This window comes from Colletotrichum chrysophilum (assembly GCF_026319265.1).
Source record: "Colletotrichum chrysophilum strain AFK26 chromosome Unknown scaffold_107, whole genome shotgun sequence".
In the NCBI taxonomy this organism is placed as follows: domain Eukaryota; kingdom Fungi; phylum Ascomycota; class Sordariomycetes; order Glomerellales; family Glomerellaceae; genus Colletotrichum; species Colletotrichum chrysophilum.
Window position 1 is genome coordinate 131,371 of NW_026517394.1, and position 21,656 is coordinate 153,026.

The 21,656-nt window shown below is 50.7% G+C and overlaps 3 protein-coding genes across 3 annotated transcripts; 1 reads left to right on the forward strand and 2 right to left on the reverse strand.

Moving 5' to 3' along the window:
* Positions 1-7,868: 7,868 nt before the first annotated feature.
* On the reverse strand, positions 7,869-11,742 carry COL26b_010256 (uncharacterized protein; the record flags this gene model as incomplete). The annotated part of the gene is made up of 5 exons (XM_053182963.1): positions 7,869-9,245; positions 9,393-10,317; positions 10,366-10,572; positions 10,625-10,703; positions 10,752-11,742. 5 exons carry the CDS (start codon positions 11,740-11,742, stop codon positions 7,869-7,871), a joined length of 3,579 nt encoding a protein of 1,192 aa, XP_053033132.1.
* A 1,965-nt stretch (positions 11,743-13,707) lies between these two features.
* Positions 13,708-14,616, reverse strand: COL26b_010257 (uncharacterized protein; the record flags this gene model as incomplete). The annotated part of the gene is made up of 2 exons (XM_053182964.1): positions 13,708-14,070; positions 14,131-14,616. 2 exons carry the CDS (start codon positions 14,614-14,616, stop codon positions 13,708-13,710), a joined length of 849 nt encoding a protein of 282 aa, XP_053033133.1.
* A 653-nt stretch (positions 14,617-15,269) lies between these two features.
* On the forward strand, positions 15,270-16,152 carry COL26b_010258 (uncharacterized protein; the record flags this gene model as incomplete). Its single annotated transcript, XM_053182965.1, has 2 exons — positions 15,270-15,821; positions 15,844-16,152. 2 exons carry the CDS (start codon positions 15,270-15,272, stop codon positions 16,150-16,152), a joined length of 861 nt encoding a protein of 286 aa, XP_053033134.1.
* Positions 16,153-21,656: the final 5,504 nt, after the last annotated feature.

Consider the following 21,656-nt stretch of genomic DNA (forward strand, 5'->3'; position numbering starts at 1 on the left):
TGCTCGATGAGGTCTTCATCCGTTAAGTCAATGATCACCGGCTCGGACTGAGCGTTGTTTTCGGCTTGGACTTCCTGAGTGCGGTTAATGAATCCGGGAGAGTTTCTGAAGCTGATGTTTGTCTCGGTATCTTCTGTGAGGTCAATGACCTCGATGTGATTAAGAATGCGACTTGATACATTCTGCGTATGCGCCTGTTCGGTGACTCGGGTTGCGGTGAACTGCTGGATCTGGGTGCCATTGACTATGAAAATCGAGCATGAAGTCGCCATAATGCTGATAAGTATTCTTAGGGGCATGAATGGAAGTGATATAATAGATGAGGAACAGAGGGAGAAGAGTCTGAGACTCTGGGACATGCTTGACTTAAACCAGCTCTGAATAAAAAAACACACCAAGCTCAAGATCCGCAGTGATATCTTTGGCTTACCTATCTGGATGGTGGACTCCCGCGGGATGTCGTACAAGGGCCAGTATCAGCCTGGCTGGAGTACGATAACTTCTCGGGAGGAATCGACATTAGTGGCGATGCATATTCAATGCTCAGCCCATGTTCACGTCTCAGAGGGAATGTGACGTCGCATTGGGGACCAACGACAGCTTTCTGGAAAGCTATCATTCTCGTGCACTTATGTGGCCTTTGTTAAGATCGTGAGTACCGATTTGGGCAGCTGGTCAGGGCTTACACAGCTCTAGTGGTCCGATGATAGCTTTCTAGAAAGCTATCATTCCCAGGCACTTATGTAGCCTTTGTTAAGATCGTGAATACCGATTTAGGCAGCTGACCAGGACATACTCAGCTCAAGTGGTCCGACGACAGCCTTGCAGGTCGAGGGCACAGCCGAGAAGGTATCGATGAAGTCACATCAATGATTCCCCGACGACATGCTCGGCATTCCGGATTCTGCGGCATCCATTGACCACTTGATCCTTGCAGGCGGCCTCCTAGACCCCAGCATGGGGCAGTATCGTGAAGGCATCGTGAAGAGGGGTCGATGATGCATCTTGCTTTCGTTCGACTGCACCCGATTCCCCTCTTTGTCCCTTGCTTGTCCAAACGCAGCGCCCAACTGCCAGTGTGCCTTGCCAATGGCGTAATCCAGCGAGACATACCCATGGATATAGTCACCCAAGATATGCAACCATCTTCTCGGATATCTCTCTATTGTGTGGCTCGGCGATTCTCAGAATGATGAAGATTGGCGTTATTCTCAGGAAATCTCCTTTTCGTCGAGTCAGAGTCTGTCTCATGAACCTCGTATCGTCATCATATGGCCTCACTATGAGGTGTCAGGTTTCTGCGTCGATAGGGGCTTCGAGCCGCCTCGTCGTATTGATACGATAGATACGTTGCCGGATGCTAGGCTATCCGTTCCAAGGCCCAAGGGGATGCGTTGTCGCATGAACTGGAAATGGGAGAGGGGAACTTCGATGGGGAGGCCTCTGTAGGTAGTACCGCTCCTGCCGCGTTCATCAATACAACCCAAGAGTCATGGATAACGGCGACTTTGGTATAAGACGCAAGAGATGGACCGATGTCTTGTGAACTCAAAAGCCACCACGTCTAATCTTTGAAATTCATCTTCTTGTCCTATCAACAGATACCACTTCAAAATTCACCAAATCATCTTTCACTATGGCAGAGCACTTAGTCGACGATGCAATCTCGTTCTTCGAAAAGTTTTCCGATGCTCTTAGTCCAGATGTGCTCAAAGATCTGATCGAAAACGCTCGTGTAGGTCAATCATTGAACGGTTATGAACGGTACTGATCGCGCCCAGTGGAAAGAGTCTCTCCAAAGGTTTTGCGACACCGAACATGACTGCGTTTTGAAAATTGCCTGGTCTATGATTGAGATGTGCAACTCCAGCAATAATGTCACTGAATTCGAAAATCTCGACCTTCACACCCCCGTATGGCCGGAACGCAACTCCTTGGCCCCCTTCTGCCGACACGAAGCTGAGGCCAATGAAGCCCTCGGTACTACCGCAACCAAACCCATTGGAGAAATCCCGCAAACCGCAATCAACTCCGCTGATCCAAACGAAGACGAAAATATTGGAGAGAAAGGTAGATGCGAGCTTGCTCATCCTGTCAGCTTCGCGAGCACAATTCTCACCTCGCAGAGCACCTCGCCCAGCCCTTCAGTCACGGACTCCCACACACCTCACATCGACCTTTCTTCTGTAGAAGGAAATCAGGATTTGAATCTGGATTCCGCTCTAGGTTTGGACAACGGCTCAAGTACTGAAGAGACCCTCCTTCAAGAACGCACGCCACGTCAAGACATTACTGTGCGACAACGCTCTTCGAGTATCAGACGAATGAACCGCTCCCTTTCTTTGTCTGAGCCTGTTTCTTCTCTGGTAGGGACGCCAGACCAAAGCGTCATTCACGAAACAAACTCAATTGATGTTCTGTTGGCCGCATGTGAGCACCAAAGAGCTGGAACAGAGACTCAACACGCTCCCACTGATGTGGATACGGACCAGTCATCTCCAATGAGTACACCACCAGCCTTTGAAGCAGCTCCGTCCCCGACTTTTAGCAGTCCTTCATCGTATAGTTCTATTTCAACATCAACACCAGAGGAGTTCCACCCCAGTCAGCCAACAGAACCTGCTACTGCTTATCAGGAAGAGGAGCCGGAAACACCAACCATCTGTCAGGTCGACATTAATTCTTATGGTGCCGTCGAACATTTGTCCAACGATTCCAACGGAAGAGTCATAGACACTACCGCTTACAGCCCTCAAAATCCGCACTTTAGCCCTCGGAGTTCGGATGTACAAGACGACGTGTCAAAGCCCTCTACGCCAGAAAGTCTGACAGACGACCTAGTGTTCCCACGGGATGCAGCCGAACCACTACTCTCTTGTATTCAGGTGAACACCGAAACGCCATCGCCTACACCAGACTGCACTTCTATCGGACTGATGCAAGTCTCTCCTGCTTCAGCAGTCAATGAAACGCCGACTCCTTCCGCGGTCTCAGACGGCCCATCACCCGACCCTTCAGAGAGCTCAATGACACCGCGATCTAAGTTGGATGAGTCGATACATGTGGAGAAAAGCAAATATGCCCACGAACCTCTACCAGTATTCATTAACAATGCGGTAGACACCATCCGCGGTCTCAGCCAAAATCATACAGAAGGGCCGAGCGAAGATGATCGAATACTGATCAAGGACCTCAAAGCGAAATGCATCAACACAAACTGGTCAAACGGGGCGAATTGGTTAAGATGCATTGAAAAGGGAAACGACAGCCGCCAGAGGCTCAATGTTAGCCATATGATCACGTTCGCCGCTTTCGCCAGATGGTACGATTCTCAAGTGGCAGAGGTGCAGAGAGAGAAGCCCGATACGCCGAACAAGACAGCCTCGAATGAAGTCATGAAGAGACTGATGACCCACATGACGTCTCCAACTACCAGCGATAAGATTGCAAGCACTGCCAGGAGTTCTCTGAGGACACGATTGACAAAAGGAAGAAGGCTGCTTGATCTGATTGAGAGGTTTGGGTTTGGAGTCATCTTCGTAAAGAGAACATGGTGAGGGAAATCTACTGCTGAAGTTTCGACCATACTCATTTGTCTTTAGGGAACTCACCAAAGCGCGAGCTGAGGACGTGCAAGATTTTGTCGACGACTTGGAGAAGAACACTAATAAGCTTATCGTCTTGAAACACTTGTGTGATCAATTTGACGAGTTTGTCGAGCATGGAAAAGCTAATGTTGCCAATTTTGTGCAAAGCATCCGAAACGAAGCCTGCCTGACGCGACTCATTCATTGGGACCTTATTAGCAACAACGAGGTCAATGAACAATTGGCAGAACTCGCTGAAGCGGCCAAACTGGAAGACTTTTCTTTCCGTTCTGTCTTGCAACCGCAGACGAATCAAGAGATTCATCTCGCAGTCACTTCCGAAGATTTGGAGACGCTGCGTCCCGAAACATCGTTATCCTCCGGCATCGTTCAAGCAGCATTACATATGGCTGATAAGCCAACCAACGTTCGCATCGGTTCAACCATTTATATGGACAACTCACAGCCATTTGCTCAGGCGCAAGAAGAAATTTCTCCCCCTCGAGTAAAGCCAGATGAAAATGCTGGATTTGTCTATTTCTTTCCGATTTACCATGGAAAACAAGGTTTCAGTCTATTGGAGATTGATAATCGGAAAAGACACATCCAACACTTCGTCGCTAACCAAGATAACAGCCGGATATCTCGACAACTTGGGGTATGTGTCTTGAAACCACCTTGCTTCAAATACTAAAACAATCCAGAAAGCTTTTCGTTTTTTGAAGTATGGCCAAATTGAGGTGTGTTCTTCCCGCAGAATTGTTCAGTCTCATCTTCTCACACGTCCTAGAATGTTTTCATCGAAACGGTCAATGTGTGGAATTCCGGACCACTGATCATCCGCATTGCCAACCTCCGCATGCTCCGTATGCCTATCGGCACTTCAGAGCTAGACGACAATAGTCTAAGGTTGGAGGTAATTCGCACACTGAAACTTTGTTCTGATGATGGGTCTCTGAAAACAAAAAAACGTGAAAATGGGGACGAAACGCCACACGAAGAGCTAAGACGAAGTAAACGACGCAGGGTGTGATGATCTCAAAAATTATATGTATCTATCTAAAGCTCTGTCTATCTTTGCAACAGATCAACGCATCGCATTTCCAGCAACAGCAGACAATAGCAGCGCGGGCCACATGTTATCCACTGTGACTCTAGGCGAGCTTGAAGTAGCCTGGCTAGCGAACTCGAAACCTAACGGAAGTCCTGAAATACCACTCGTTTCGCTAGGCGTGGAGCTAGAGCCCAATGAGGTTAAATTAGGAGCAAAAGTAGTGTTCAAGACGTTCACAGTTACTGGCGGCGTCGGAAGCGGCGGAGGAGGTTCAACGAACGAGGATGGAATCATGATGCTCTTTGGAGTAGCAATCATAGATCCTTGTTTTTCATCAATTTGGGAGGATACCCATCTTGAAGTTTCAGTTACCGTCAGCGTTACAGTGGCAGTCGCCATCGCTGTTGCTGTGTTGGTCTCTAGCGGCTGGGGTCGAGGGGTAAATGGCTGCCAACTGATGTCTGCAACTGGACTGCTAGAAATGGGAGACACTGTCGAAATGACAGATGGTTCTAGGTTTGAGCGGTTGGACGGGGGCTGGGAGGCGTCATTCTGCAGAGGTAAATTTGGCAATGCCTCTATAATTGTAAGAGTGCCGATACCAGTGAAGTCACCGAATCGAACCTCCACATCCAGCGTATGGTTGAGAGCCTCCGAGTTGATCACGAAGTACGCAATGATGAATGGTAGTAATGGGGAGAGTAGAAGCATGTTGAGATTTTGTGGTGATAGAATGAAAAACAGAACGGTGCTGGAGCCTTTTTATCCTTGCAAGCCTGGAGCACCTTTTGGACGTGGCCATAAATGGACGCCGGGTGGTAGCATAGCTCAATTTAGAACGGATGACCAGGAAAGGAAACAGTCCTCGCGCTAGCCATTACGTCATATTTTACGGCAGCCCGCCGTGCCGTACCAGTACGGGTCATAACAGTACGGGTCATAACAGTACCAGAGATACTAGTATCGGCCATACAAGTATTGGCCATCACACGAGCAATCCTAGCCATGCCAGCCATACCAGTACAAGCTATACCAGGACAAGTCATACCAGTACAATCCATGCCAGTACAATCCATACCAGTACAATCCATACCTGTACAATCTATACCTGTACAATCCTTACCCAGTATGGGCACCATACCAGTATTAGCTGATATAAAATCCTAGAACCTTCCTGGCTATACCAGGACAAGCCATACCTGTACAAGCCATACCTGAACAAGCCATATCAGGAGAAGCCATACCAATACAAGACTGGTGAGCTATCATAGGTAATATGAAATGGATACAGCTTTCTTCTTCTTATGAAGCCTTTTACTACGTGTCTTAGCCGAAATAACAGGAGTTTTATATCAGTATAAAAATCAAAATACTTCAGCTATAACTACTTCTAAACACTCAATATGTTTCTATAGAACAGTGACGCATTCTTCCCTTTTAAACGTTGAGCCTATCCCTCTATACAAAATGGATCCTGAAGTGACCCATCGTCCAGGGTCGTACAAAAAGTAGGATTCAGAAGCGCTGGCTGTTGCCCCCCTGAGAAATCACCAGGCACAGGTTCAGCTCCCTGGTTCCCCGAGAACTCTGGAACATCTGGACTCGGCTGCTGACCACCGGAGAAATCAGTTTGGGGAGAATTTGGCGCGATGTCTCCGAAGTCGTCGTTCTGCAGCAAGCGTCTTCTCTTCGACAGTGTCTGGCGACGCTGGCGAACGGATGCTCCGGGGATGAATGCCTTTTGGAAAGCAGGCATGAGCGTGGCTAACATGCATTGGCATTCTGTGATTTGTGTCTGCTCGAAGACGACTGGGCTGCCGGCCTGAAGCTCAATATTATCGCCACTATGGGTGGTCAAGTTGCAGATTACCGAATCCAACAGTGCTGCTTGACGAATTCCAGCAGTACTAGTGAACGTATTCAAATCTTCGACACTCATAGGTTGGCCATTTTGGTCGACGAAGTTTTGGTTCAGCTCGGCCTCGGTCACGTTGCTGGGAAAATTGACCGGCACGATCGGCCCAGGAGTCTGGTACAGGCACTCGTCCGCCATATACAACGGAATTGAGGCCTCTTGAGTGACACCGCCAGCGGTTGCTCGGAGGGCAACAAATGGCATCTGGGCAACACATGCGAGTGTCCCTGGCACCACAGAGGCTAAGATGGCCAGCAAAGATGGAGGCTGCATGTTATCTGATGAGTGTAAAAAGTTGGTATAGTCTGGTTTGAGTATGTGGTTGAATAGATGACTATCCGGATTATGATGGATCAGTAGGTCCTTTTATACATCCTGGCGGCCGAAATGGAGCAAAAGACCGGCATTCTCGTAGGGCTCTTGAATGAGGCTGGTCTAAATTTAGCATGCACCCCACACTAGCCGCTGCCCCACGGGGCTCAGCGAAGCCCAAAGTGCCCCTGCAGGTGCCAGGGACAGCACTCGTGGGCAACCGACGAGCAGCACTCTAACAGCGATTTGCTAAAAAAGGAAATATAAGAAAATATCACATCGCCAACCACGATAAATATATGCAGAGCTACAGTAAAAGGCGTAATGGGTTTCGCGGGATTGCCTACATAACATGTTTAGTGGTGGTGGTGTGGAGCCATAGCTCATGTGGCTTAGCAGCTGACGCCCGTAGCGAGCAAGTACTCACAGCGCAGGTGTTAACAGAGGCAGAATCCGAGCGAGCCAGAAATGGACACAGCCAGAACTGGACACAGCCAGAAATGGACACAGCCAGAAATGGACACAGCCAGGAATAGGCAGGAAATGGAACGAGGCCAGAAGAACGCAGCCAGAACTGGTTTACCAGTAAGATGTTAGGGAACGAGCTAGTCGAACAGCTGTTGGTCCGCCCTTCCCCGGCCTGAACCTCGTCCCATCTTTCTCTCTTCCACTCAACCAAAAATGGCGTTGTAACGACCGCAGTTCCGCAATCACCGCGTCTTGACGTAGTTTTCCATGCCCAGTATATGACGGTATAATAAGCTTAACCTAATAGTTTATGAAGGTGTTATAGTATAGATTGGCGGGCTGTCAACACTATGAGGACGATTTCGACAACGATAAGTTCCAGTAACCAGCTATGTAGAAGAAGTCGCATCCCTGCTCGATAGACGCAGGATGATGAATTGCGATAGCAAAAGTTATGATCTGTCTACAGAGCACTAGCGCCGTATTCATAACATCTCTCTAACTATTCAGAAGCATCTATTCTCTAGGGGTATTATAGAAACTTATGACTAGTTTCCCTGAACTCTAGTTCCCAGTTCGACAGGGCTGATACGGCAAATATAGTATCTGGGTGATCCATACCAAGAACGTTCCCTCTGAGGCGAACACAATGCTGCAGAAGCTGAATCGCATCTTTCCACCGATTCTGAGATTTCCAAGTATCAGCCAGGTTGTACATGCTCGTCAGCGTGTCGGGATGCTCCTCTCCAAGCACCCTCTTCCTCGTCTCCATCACCCGCACCTCCAGCTCCTCGGCCTCCTTCCATCGGCCTTGGTTCCAAAACGTCAACGCCAGGTTGCCCATGCTTATCAGCGTTGAGGGATGCTCCTCTCCAAGCACCCTCTTCCTCATCTCCATCACCCTCACCTCCAGCTCCTCGGCCTCCTTCCATCGGCCTTGGTTCGAAAACGTTAACGCCAGGTTGGCCATGCTCAGCAGCGTGTGGGGATGCTCCTCTCCAAGCACCCTCTTCCTCATCTCCACCACCCGCACCTCCAGCTCCTCGGCCTCCTTCCATCGGCCTTGGCTCCAAAACGTTAACGCCAGGTTAGCCATGCTCGTCAGCGCGTCGGGATGCTCCTCTCCAAGCACCCTTAAACTTGTCTCCATCACCCGCACAAATAGCTCCTCAGCCTCCTTCCACTGACCTTGGTTCAAAAACGTTGACCCCAGGTTGTCCTTGCTTATTAGCGTATCAGGATGCTCCCCTCCAAGCACCCTCTTTCTCATCTCCATCACCCGCACCTCCAGCTCCTCGGCTTCCTTCCATCGGCCTTGGTTGCTATACGTTGACGCCAGGTTGCCCATGCTCGTCAGCGTCGAGGGATGCTGCTCTCCAAGCACCCTCTTTCTTGTGTCTATCACCCGCAAAAATAGCTCCTCAGCCTCCTTCCATTGGCCTTGGTTCTCATACGTCGCCGCCAGGTTTGCCATGCTCGTCAGCGTGTTGGGATGCTCCTCTCTAAGCACCCTCAAACTTGTCTCTATAACCCGCACCTCTAGCTCCTCGGCTCCCTTCCATCGGGCTTGGTTCCTGTATGTAGACGCCAGGTTGGCCATGCTCGTCAGCGTGTCGGGATGCTCCTCTCCAAGCACCCTCTTTCGCGTCTCCATCACCCGCACCTCCAGCTCCTCGGCTTCCTTCCATCGGCCTTGGTTGCTGTACGTCGACGCCAGGTTGGCCATGCTCGTCAGCGTCAAGGGATCCTCCTCTCCTAGTCTTTCCGTCCTGATCCTAATAGCGTCTTGTACTAAAACCTCTGCCCTAGAATAGTTGCCAAGCATCACCAAGTACCACGACACATTCGTTAGTAACTTGCTCCATTCCAGGCGGTTGCGTTCTTCTGACGGCGGTTTGTCCAATAAAGGCTGCATATGGGGCATCAGCGTTTGACACTGCTGCCACGTTTCAAATACGCCTGATGGAAAGTGTCGTGAGGCTGATTGAAGAAAGAGCGTCTTCCATTGGTCAGCAGAACCAAATTTTGAGATCCAAAGTTTGGTGCAAAATTGCACTAGCGAGTGCATCTCTAAGACACCCGGCGTTGCTGTCATGGTAACGAGTGAGTAGCCCCGGAGCACGTCCAGGTCATCCTCGAAGTCGACACCGCTGGTTTCCCCATGCCTATCATTGGCCTCTTTAGAATCTGTGTTGCCGCTGTTATAGTTGTGCAACATATACTCTGGGATATTTTGTGCTTGGAAAAAGCTCATCAGTGAAAGAAGGTTCGCCGCCCGCGGCTGCTCCCGTTTGATTTGTTCAAACGTTAACTGCCACGTCACTACAACGGAATTGGACACGCCTGCGTAACGTCGATTGTCTCCTGTATTGAGGCGAAGCAGTAAGTCTTTTCGGTTTTCGCTGTTGCGGAATTCCTCCAAATACGACTCAACGGTCACCCGAGGACTTCGTGTGTATATGTACGCGGCTGCTTGGTTGATGGCGAGCGGAACATAGTCGAGGGTGTCGATCAGGCGCAACACAGCAGCGTCGTTATCATCTCGGCCACTTTTCTTTTGAAAGAGTTGTAGTGCCTGTGCTTCCTCCATTGTTGGGACCCTGAAAATCATCTTGACGTTACCAGTCAACTCGTCCGCGGCGTCCCAGCTGCGCGACGTGATCAGGATCTTGCCGTTTTCTCTCTTAGGTAGATACGATAGATACGTTTCATCAGTATTCTTGGAGATTAGCATCTTGACATCATCTGCATTGTCGACAATCATCAGCCACGGGCTTACATCCTCTCTTTGTAGCCAGTCGCGGACCAGTAGTAGGACATTGGCGTCAGAGTCGTGGCGACGGGGCAGCGCTAGCACTTCTGCTATAGAGCGATAGGACTCTTCGAATGTCGCCTTCGTGCTTCCGTGGACCCAGAAGACGCTGGTTTTGGGTGAGGTAGCGTGGAGGTGGTGAGCGAATTGGATGGCCATCTGGGATTTGCTGTCGCCTTGTTAGTAGAGACCTTTTAATGCAGCTGTTACAACGTACCCAAATCCGCCCATGCCCACAAGAGCGAAGCGGCTTTCAGGCCCAGCATATTGCTTTTCAATCCATGTCCAGATGTCGGACCGGCTCACGAAATGGGGATCGGAAGGAAACGGTACAACGAAATGAGGATTGCGGGCAATAGAAAGGTCTTCAACTTTGCTGAGCTTGAGATCTTGTATACCTTGTTGAAGGTCGACATAGAAAACCCTGAAAAACTCAGAATGGAGTTTGTTTAGGTAGGTGGGCAGCTTGCTCGTACCTTTGCTCAGAATGCATTGTCTCAACTGCCATCTTTGTCTCATTTGTCGTCTGGTTCAACCGCTGTACATCTTTATGAACTATTCTATATTAGACGGTACTAGGTAAATTGCGTGTAGAATACTAACTAGAACCAAGTACTTCGCTAATTGGCTTCTCAGCTTCGACACTGGTTGGCGCAATCTGAAGTAGAAGATCCTTCGCGTATGCTGCAGCCGTCATAGCCGCGAAGCCTTGCCACTCCTTGTTTTTGTGCGAGTCAGAGTAATCGCATATACCGCGGATAACCAAGCACGGGAAGTGGTTCATCAGGCCGGCTGCTTCCATCTCAAAGCATAAGACGCCCTTTTCCGCCGAAAGTTTGTCTCGTATCTTGGCATTCTTCATCACCTGGTTTGCGGAAGCAATTAGTCCATAATGGATAGTAGGGCTGTCTTCGTGTTCACCCCGTTCGTCTCGAGAAATGATATTGGCGGTGTTTGCGGGGCATGTCTGAGAGCAAGGTGCAGAAGACTCGAGCGGGTGGGCGAAGTCTGGTGTGTAGAGCCGATCGGCACTTGCAGGCGGGCGTGAGTGTGTTTTCTGAAGTCGTTTCCATGGAGTCAAGGCCTTTTCGACCTTGGAGTCGAGTTCAGGGCCCTGCATCATATACTCGGTCTCGAGTGCGGCAACGGCGTTTAGCAAGGCTGGTGGCGGTTGGTTTAAGCTCCCGGTTTCAACGAAGGCCTGATTCTGCATCATCTTGCCGTAGTCATACTGAATGACGCCGCCTTTTCCACCATCACGACTTCCGACAACCACATCGCCGAGGCGTACGTCGTGTTGTTTGCTTGGGGCGCCGCCTCCAACACCAACCATCAATCCAATACGGATATTAGGGAAGCTGTGGACCATGTCTCTCGCCACGGTAGCGGCAGCAGCAATACCATACTCTCTCTTAGGCATAACAGCAATGACAATGTTGTGCTTTCCAATCGTTCCGAGAGTGTAACTGTTGTTGTCATTCCGTGAGACCGCTTCAGGGGTGGCATGTTTTTCATCGAGAAAGGTGCGGGCGGCAGCCAACTCGGTGGGAATAGCGCATATCCAGCCGACAGTGTAGGATTGGAGATTAGGCATGTTCGGTAGAAGACACGCGGCTGCTCGTAAAAAGAGAGTCGATTGAGATGGGGAGAGAAAGGCGATGGAGCATGGCGGGTGTCCTCGTCTATTTGTTGGACCCAAGATCAGGCTGGCAGCAGTCAGCTAGATCGGAGCGGGGTGCACGGGGGCTGCTCTACCGATTGATTGGCGAAGAGCATGCTGACCATGCCTCTTGGATGAAGCGCGAGAACCAATTGAGACATGCCATGATATGTATGTCTGCAGCGGTGCAGCAACGCCTTGTTGGTGCAGGGCATGGCGATGTTGTTATTGGCGCGCGGTGGTGCCAAGTGGAAGAGGAAGCGGAACGCCTGCCACTCACAATTGAGCGGAAGCGGGGTTGGTGTTGGATGGATTGGCGCGTCATCCACTCCCAAGACTGAGATCAGGCTGTCAGCCCGTCGTCGTGCGATGCAGCGGATCGTCTTTCTCGAGGCGCGTTTTCTGAACGGCGCGTAGGGAGCATAAGGGAGGCAATCAGCCCGTTGTCGAACCCTTGCGTCGTAGAATCGTGAACGGGGACCGCTCTGCGGCATCCAGTTGCGGCGCCATGGTGACAGCTGATACCGAACCGGCGCCATCTTCAATTGAGGAGAGAGAAGGAAGAGCGATGGGACTCAAGCCTGGCAGAGGAGATGGGCGTCCAGCGATTCTTGGTCAGGCAGGGACCCTGCAGTCAACAAGTAAGCCGTGTCTGGCTGTAATCATTATTTGCTGCGTCCATTTCTGGCTGTGCCCATTTCTGGCTCTGTTAACGCGTGCGCTGTGAGTACTTGCCGGCTACGAGGGTGAGCTGCTAAGCCACACAAGCTACGGCCCCACACCACTACTAAACATGTTGTGTATGAAATTCCGCGAAACCCATTACGCCTTTTACTGTATGTATCAGACTTTGCTTGCTGTTTAAAGATTCATTCCAGCTGAGTCAATTTCTGAGCGATGTCGAGTGTAATGGATAGTTACCAGCACAGTCGGATTTGCGACTTGGCAGGCGCTGTCAATGTAACAGCGAGTAGCGCAGCTGGGGAAGTGGTACACCTAACCGTGCCTTTCGACAACAGCTGGCACCCAACCCGTTAGTCGACGCAACTGTTGAGGAAAGTCATCACAGCTCACTGGAATTCTAGAAACAGCTATGAAAAGTATATCAACAGTGTCTTGGCCAGGCTTCCCAACCGTGGACTGCCAGGTGATGGGGCAGGGACATTATATATTCATTGAACAAAGAGGTTTCAACAAGTTTCAAATCGTTTTTGACGTTGGGCCGCCACAAATGCTGGATCTTGTTATGTGTATCTGCGACAGCAGTAAAACTCCAATTTAAATGTATATATCGCGATTTAGATTGATTTGTTCTTCTTCGAACTATAAGTCTTTAACTGTGGGTTGATTACTACATAGTTATACAGTATTTTTCTGGCTGAGTATTTGGGTTTCTTGATTATCGCACCGACCGTGGAATTGGGGTGAAGTGCGGGCTGCACAGCATTTCACTCTGGAGGGAATTCCACTACTTGGTGCGCTTCTTCCTTTTTCTTGCCATTCTTGGAAGCTGTTGGCCATTCGAACGTGAGTTCTGGCATGGGCTTCACTGGGATCATGGTTAGGAGTGATTTGCTCTTGGTGCTTTGGTCTATCGCACTGTAATACATTTGTGCGTGGTTCCCTCCCACGCAAAGCATTATCGTCCTCGCCATATGATAGCTTTCTAGCCCTCAATAAGACACTATATCCCCAGCTGCAAATCGCTGCCGTGCTCATGATCCCGCGAACTTCGCCCTTTATGCAATGTGCACATGTAGTGTTCCTCCCCGCCCCCTCACCTCGTCGTTAACCTCATAACTATGAGTGTGTCCGTCAGCCTTCCATGCCCTGCATTCTTCTAGCTTGAATCCAACCGTCAAGACTTACTGGAGCCTGTGGCGTGGCTACCGGCTAGGCCTACTTTTGTGATGTCGAGGAGCTTAGGTAAATCTCCCTGGGGACGATGGGAGACTCAGGCCACGCAGGCCGGTCATTCGAGAGGATGCCTGGGGGCGGTAGTGCCCGTCCATGGCTATGGTCCAAGTGGATGCCACCATAGATGTGATGAGGGACGATGTTCGAGTTCTCGTCCTCCGGGGGAGGTGGATACAGCACCCCATGGGGGAAGTGGCCGTTGATGACGCCAATCCGTGTGGGAGGGGGGCCATGGGGCGCCGTCGCGTGGCTGCCGGGTGTGGACTGGACCGGCGTGGCAGGGTACTTTGACCAGTGCGTGCAGTCATGCATCCGGTCCGTGGTCAGGACCAAGGTACGGCTTGTCTATACAGACGCCAGGCGTTAGTGACGATGTATAGGGAGTAGTTGATCATTCATACTGACCTTCGGGTTGTCGCGGGGAAGACATCCACACCAGCCGTAGAGGGTGAAGTTCCGGATGTCAATCAGATGGTGAAAGTTGGGCTTCTTGGAGGGCTGGGGCCCGCGCTGGGGAAACCAGATGTAGATATGGAGGTTGGCCGCCTTGATGAAGTCGGGCTGTTTGTCGCTGCGGAAAACGGCGTCGTACAGGCGGGCGAGGTCGGCCTGGTCAGCGAACTGCCAGACGTTCGGAAGGTGACAATTGGCGGGGTCGCTGAAGTCGAAGGTGTTGCCCACCGCCCTAAAAGGAGAGACCTTCAGGCGTTGCTCCTTCTCAGTGGCGGTGGTGTCGAGGAGATCGATGAAAGTTTTGAGGGTGTTGTGGCCGGGATCGTCATGGGGTATGATGCCAGGCTTGACCAACATAGGGCGGATAGCACAGAGTATTGTCTCCTCGGGCGGCTTCTGGCCAGCCGGCGGCTTGGAATTAGAGGCAGCAGCAGACATGTTGCCCAAGATACGGTAAGTAGTTAGCGAGGAAGGGGGCTGCGTCGTTGGATTGTCCTTTAGCGATCGGGAGCGGTCGGTCGGTACGTGTGAAGAGGAGAGAAGCTGGCTTGGCTGCGTAAAGAAGATAGTTTTGGGGGGTGGAAGGAAGAGTAGGCAGTTTTTTTCCTGTGGGTGATGTAGGAGGAAGAGAAGAGAAGGCGCGAGATGCTAAATTGCCAGCTGGAAGGAGGGGCCTTGGAAGCAGCCTGCGGTCTTTTAAGAGAAGGAGCCGCCTGGCTGGAGAAAGAACGACAAAGACGCGACAGCCCTGATAAAGGTGTCTTAGGTTGTGTGAACCAGCTTTAGGACGCGAGGAGGCAGGCGTAGTGGATCATTAAGGGCAGTTGCGATCCAACCTACGCAACAGCCTCATCACACAACCCTTTTTAGAAAGTGGACGATAGGACCAAGCCCAGCCTACAAACTTCCCTTCCTACATCACCACCAGCAACCACCTCAGCCTCTCAAGTATCACCAACTACCCAGGCCGAGGCCAAGAGCATCACACATCAAACCCAAACGGACAGTACGTTGCACATGGATCTCCAGCGCTATTTCCAATTACATGATGCTTACAGGTGCCTAGGGTCCCCAGAGTGATACTTGCAACGATGGCTTCGCAGCGCACGCTCAACGACACCTTGGATTTCATCCGCACAAACCTCACTACCCGGCAGGCTGCCGAGTCAATGGGCGAGGAGGCTCTCCGGAACAACCCAACGGACGTAGACATCCGGCGCCTTTTCCAAGAGACCATCCTCACGAGGGAGCCGTTCACATCCACCCACCAAGTCGTGTTCTGCACCGTCCCACTTGCTGCGAAGGTCGTCACATTTGCGTTCGATGAGCTGCTGTACTCGCCGCGCAGAGCCCGCACGACGAAGCTATCGATCATCATGACTGGAGGCATCAAGATTGGAAGAGACTGGAACGAGGATGCGTTCGAGAAGCGCGGCCGCATGAGATTCTTCAAGAATGGCGACGAGGAGGTCCCGGGGGCGCTGCTGTGGGAGGCCGAGGTCGGCTTGGATGCCTCGGGCCGTAAGGAGCTAAAGAACAATACCATTCACGTTTGGGTCCCCCACAAGCCTGGCGTCGGCAACGAGGACGAAGAGGCCCACCTGGGCTGGCACTACGTTGAGTGGTTTAAGGAATGCCTGGAGGTTGGCAAAGAAGCCTAGCCAGCCCTCGACCAGGTACTTCAAAGACGTCCCATTCAGCGACGAGCCGAGGGTCTGGGATACCTCCGACAACCAGGTCAACAGCATTGCCATGGCGATGATGCACCTCCTAGGCCTCCGCATCGCCAAAGTCGATGCTTCCGATGATAAAGAGACCACTATTCAGAAGCTGCTACAGGACGACATCGTGAAGGGCTACTGTATTGCAGAGTGGAAGGTTACCGACGGGGACAAGCCTCCGTTCTTCTCGATGGGGCTGCTGTTCTGGGCCATCCCTTGCCCTGCAGAGCTGGCGGCCAAGGTCATGGGATAGGTGGTATGCTGCAGCGCCCACCCCAAGGCAATCAATCAAGTTTGAAGCCCATAATTGACTTGATTGCCACATCGCGATGCCATACTTGATTGATTGCCAATTAATTGCAAGTAATTGCCAAGTGAAGCTATTCAGACCCACCAAGCAGTGAAATTGCACCCCTCTTATGCCATTGCCTCATACATTGCAGCATTTCCAGCCTTTCTACCTTCATCGCCAGCCTCTGTGAGGTCTGGGCAAGAGAGGCAGCACTGAATGCCCTCTCACAGTCAGATGACTGTGAGGGTATCGCCAAGATGCTTAACGCCAGCCTACTCAGGCGAGGATATTCCTCTGCATGGGTAAACCACCAGTCAATAGGATTGCAGTCAGCCTGCCTCTGCAGGCCCAAGTACTTCTCCAATTCATCCAGCTCCTCGTCATCCTCTTCTTCGTCAAGTATAGTGGCTTCTGCTTGAACCCACTGCTCAAAGTCATCTGGATCATGAGGTTCTGGGCGTGGCCTTGCATTTCTCATGCCCTCCCCTTCTTCTGAAGGATACCATCGGTTGAAATATCTCTTCAGAGCCAACTTAGCATTAGATACCCATTCCTGCTGGCGAGGGGATCGCCAGTTCTTTTCCACATATTTCATATTAAAACCAGGGTGGAGGAGTAATGCAGCAGCATACAGAGGTGACTCTTCTGTCAAGGCGTAGTACTCATCCAGCTTCTTCCATCCACTATTGATAGAAGTCCTCAAGTACTGCTGGCTACTGCTGTCCATCTCTTCCAGGTTAGAGATGCTGTTGATATATGCTTGACGAGTATGGGCAGGCAAAGAGCTCTCATCAAACCGTCTCTCAGATGCTTGTGATGCTTGAGCATATGATGGGATTTGCCGATTTGCCAAGCGAGTAGTTCTTTGAGATGCTTCTTGTGAGAAGGCTTGTGACTCTTCTGATTCAAGATCTTGAGTATCCCCATTGCTTATGCCGTTATAGAAGGTCTTCCACCCCTCAAAGTGACTCAGAAGATACTCCATTGCAGTGATTACCTCCTAAAGTCTACCATAGGAGCTATCTTCTCCAAAACCCTACGTTCAAAGTGTCATCTTCCAGATGGGCTTCAAGATCATCATAATCTCTGCCAACTGCAACCAGTCATCAGAAGTCAAGATATCTTGGGCTGGCATAGGATCTTTGACACTCTGAGAAGAACAGAAGCCATCTACTTCATCCTTGAGGCGAATAGCACGCTCAATCATAAGGTATATAGAGTTCTATCTCATAGCATTGTCTTAGATTAATTCAACTTCTCTGAGTGTCTGCTGAGAGAGAAGAATATCACCAGATTGCCTAGATCCCTCTAATATCTCACGGGATAGATGCTTGAACCTCTGTGTACGTTGCGGCGAAGCTCTCACGAACTTCACAACATTATGAAGTTTGCCAATAGGACCAGTCTTTCGCCAATGCTTGAGGTCAGCCTCATCTTGCTGTAAAAGAACATATGCATCTGACTGTCTCTCGAAGCTCTCAGAGTCCTTGCCAAATAAGAAGGCCTTTGATATAAGGTTGAGGATATGCCCAAAGCAACAAATCCTTCTAGCCTGGGCATCTTGCTTCTTCTTTGCAGAAGGGTCAAGCCGAGGGATCAGACTTGCTATGCAAGTGTCATTTGAGCTTGCGTTGTCAGAGACCAAAGTTCTCACTTGATTTATGATGCCCTAGTCTCAAATAACCTCCTCAAGAGTGTTTGCAAGGTTGACACCATCATAAGCCCCAAGTTGCTTCCTCATAGCAATCAAACGCACTTGAGGACCCTTCTCCCTGGTAATAAAGTGTGCAGTGACACCCATAATAGCTTGGCGGCCTGGAGAAGTCCATAGATCAAAAGCCAGATGGATTTCAGAGTCAGTATGCAGAAGTTCTTGCCGTATAACCTCTTTCTGATGCTTCCAAATACCCTTAAGTGCATGAACCATTAAAGTGGCAGACTATGGCAACGTTTGCAGCTTTACACTGATACCAGAGATCATACTCTGAAAAGCAGGGTTCTCATAGATGCTGAAGGGAAGGTTGGCATCTATAATGAGGCAGATGGCAGCCTTCTGGACACTCTTTGCATAATCTTTCGTCATACCAGTGAAATCCAAACGCCATCTCTTATATGGAACATCATCAGATCTTTTAGAGCCTTCTGAGCTAATAGATGCTGCGTTAATCTCTCTAGCATAGTTCTTTTTAATATGCTCTGCAGCAGACGAAGTTGCTTTGATATCAAGAATGATATGCTTGCCCTTGAGATCACAGTAACGGCAAGCCTAGTAACTAGCCCCTGGTTGACTATCTGGCTGGTAGTGAACAAAAAACCATCCATGGCTTCCTATCCAGCTTGTCCTCTCTCTTGCACCCTTTCTCCAAAGTTCCGACTCTTGCACATATGCCTTATTGTTTATCATGACCCTGAAGAGGTCTTCGAACGAAGGACGGTCGGGTAGGGGGTGGGTTTTGCCTTGCTCAAGCTGTGATGAGATGGATCTATGCCTTGAGAGTTGACTGAAGGCATTCGGAGGAGGGGTTGGGGTTGAATGGAGGGTTGCTGGTGTGAGACATCTATCACAGGATGAGCAAGGCAGAAGAGAGGGTAGCCTTGGTGATGCCCTCACCTTCACAGTATATTCAAGGGACGCTAACGGACGACGGAGATAGAGGATAACAGCAGTGAAACAACAGATTTGATGCAAATCTCCGGAAGATCTTGAAGGGCAGATTCCATACTCCTCAAGGGGGTTACCTGTTACTCAAGCCGAGGGCAGGAGATTGGAAAACATTGCAACCACACCAAGTTCGTCACAACATTAGCTTGGGAAGAAAGAAAAGGAAGCCAAGTGGGCAAAAGGGGGCAATTTATACCCTGCCAAAGGGGGGTCCCATCAGAAGTGGAGGGCAGATGAGGAAGGGCAGGGGAGGGCAGGGATATTCGGCAATGGAATATTCAATTAATCCGTATCGTGGCCCCTGTCAAAAGAGTCAAGGCAATCAATCAAGTTTGAGGGTCATAATTGACTTGATTGACTGGCGATGGCTTCATAATTGATTGATTGATTGATTGAACTTGACAAGTTTACTTGCCTTGAGGTGGGCGCTGGTATGCTGGGGCGATGGGGAGGGCTGGGCATCTGGCTGGAAGGATAAGGAAGAGTATACAGTTTCGCGAGGCATGATGGTTGACCCTTGGGTTGCATTTTGGAGGGAGGCGGGTTATTGCGTGTGACGGGAGATGGAGCTGCTAGCAAGTCCGTTAATGAATAGAGCTGGAAAGTAAACGTCACCTGAGGGGGTGTCTCCGAGAAGAATGCAGTTGATTAGCTACTTTTCTGCCGCTTGCTCATAAGTGATAATGACTCAACTCAAGCTTGGGATGTGCTTCAACCCCTTCCATCCCCTTCTGTGATGCTGGTACGTCAGCCCAGCAGGCGGAGGTGATGGGCTTGATAGTTGAGATATGGAGGCCACGCCGGGCTGGGTGAAGCTGGCGAGTAGCAGGGCCCGCCGAGCCGGGCCGATCAATCGTTGGGCAGGCTGTCGGAGGAGGGGGCGACGGAGGAGGGATTGGCAGCAGAAGTAGCTGCAAAGAGCGTGCCATCCATCCATGATCTATCTGATTCCATAACCACAGATTGGAGGGATAGCGGGGTTGTGGTTGTTCCGATTCCGAAGGGGGCCGGCGGCGTCGCACAAGTGGAAGTGTGAGGGCGGAGTGGGATTGGCGGCCGGCGGTCGTGGTAGTGATGGGCTGGCACTGAGGCCCACTGTGCATGTGGGTCGTTCGTATAGAGACAGACCAATACGTTTGAAGGTTTATAGGTGTCTGAACCAGGGATGGGGCCTAAGATAGGCAGGTTAGGGGTCGGACTGGTGGTCAAATACAGTAAAAGGCGTAATGGGTTTCACGGGATTTCCTACTTAACATGTTTGGTGGTGGTGTTATGGAGCCACAGCTGATGTGGCTTAGCAGCTAACGCCCGTCGCAAGCAAGTACTCATAGCGCAGGCGTTAACAGAGCCAGAATCCAAGCGAGTCAGAAATAGACAGAGTAAATCATAAGTGCAGAGTACTGTACACCTAGAAACGGCTGAGAGAGCGGGATGACGCGCCCATCCATCGCACCCCAACCCCGTTTCTGCCCAGTTGTGACATACAGGCGCTCGTCACCTTTTTCCAATTTGCAATACACTAGCAAGCCGTCGCTGCACCGCTGCAGATATACTTTAACAGTCGTCAACTGACTAAACACTGCAATCCTGGCCGGTAGCCTAACTGCCCCCACAGGCTGGAAATTCGACAAGCTGTAATCGGAAAGGCAACACGCAATGCCGCCAGAACCGCCAAATAGAAAAATATGTGCTTGGCGCAGATCACATCAACCAATCGGCATGTCTGATGAAGCGCCAGCCTTATCTTACGTGAGACTCTCTCTGCCTGATGTTCAGTCAAATTCACAATTGGACGCCATCGACAATCACCAACTAGCATCAATCATCCTTGATTTCCTAACCGCTACTCATTAAGAACGCTTAGCACGAACGATATAAAGCCTCAACGACTTAATGACCAGCCATTCTCGACCTCGCCGCCGTGAGGACTTCCAGGTCGCCGTCGTATGCGCCTTACCCCTCGAGTACAATGCCGCCGTCTTTGCCTGCGAAGAGGTTTGGGACAAAGGTGAAACCCGGCTGGGGAATGCACCTGGAGACTACAACACGTACGCGACCGGTCGGATGGGAGGCCATGACATTGTTCTGCTTCTCCTCCCCAATATGGGAAAAGTTAGCGCAGCGAGTGCAGCGGCCAGTCTTCGATCAAGCTACCATGGTATCAGGCTTGCCATCTTAACCGGCATTTGCGGTGGTGTGCCTGGAGTCGGGACGAACAACGAGGTCTTCCTAGGGGATGTTATTATCAGCAAAAGCATCGTACAGTATGACTTGGGTCGAAAATATCCTAGCCATTTTGAACCAAAAGACACTATTGAAGACAATCTAGGAAGGCCCAGCAAGGAGGTACGTTCTCTCGTCGCCACCTTTCAGACACTCCATGGCCGCAGTGCTCTGCAGCGCCGAGCCAGCCAGATCCTAGATCAGGTCCAGCGAAGGTCAACCGACGAGGGGCATCAGACCCTCTACAGACGTCCTGCCGCAACAGAAGATCGCCTTTTTGAGTCAGACTATCTTCACAGGCACCACAACTCTTCCCAATGTGGCTGCAACGAGTCAAATGCCTGTGGAAGTGCTCAAGCTGCTTCATGCGACGTGCTTGGGTGTGATCGCTCTCGTCTCGTGTCCAGGAGCAGCCTCGAGACGCAGGAATCGCCCGAGCAGGCAGAAGTTGGGACGGCAGGACGAGAGATTAGAGTATTAGTTGGGCGTGTGGGGTCCGCCGATACCGTACTGAAGGCTGGCTTAGAGCGCGACAGGATTGCTGGAGAGCATAACCTCATTGCCTTTGAAATGGAAGGAG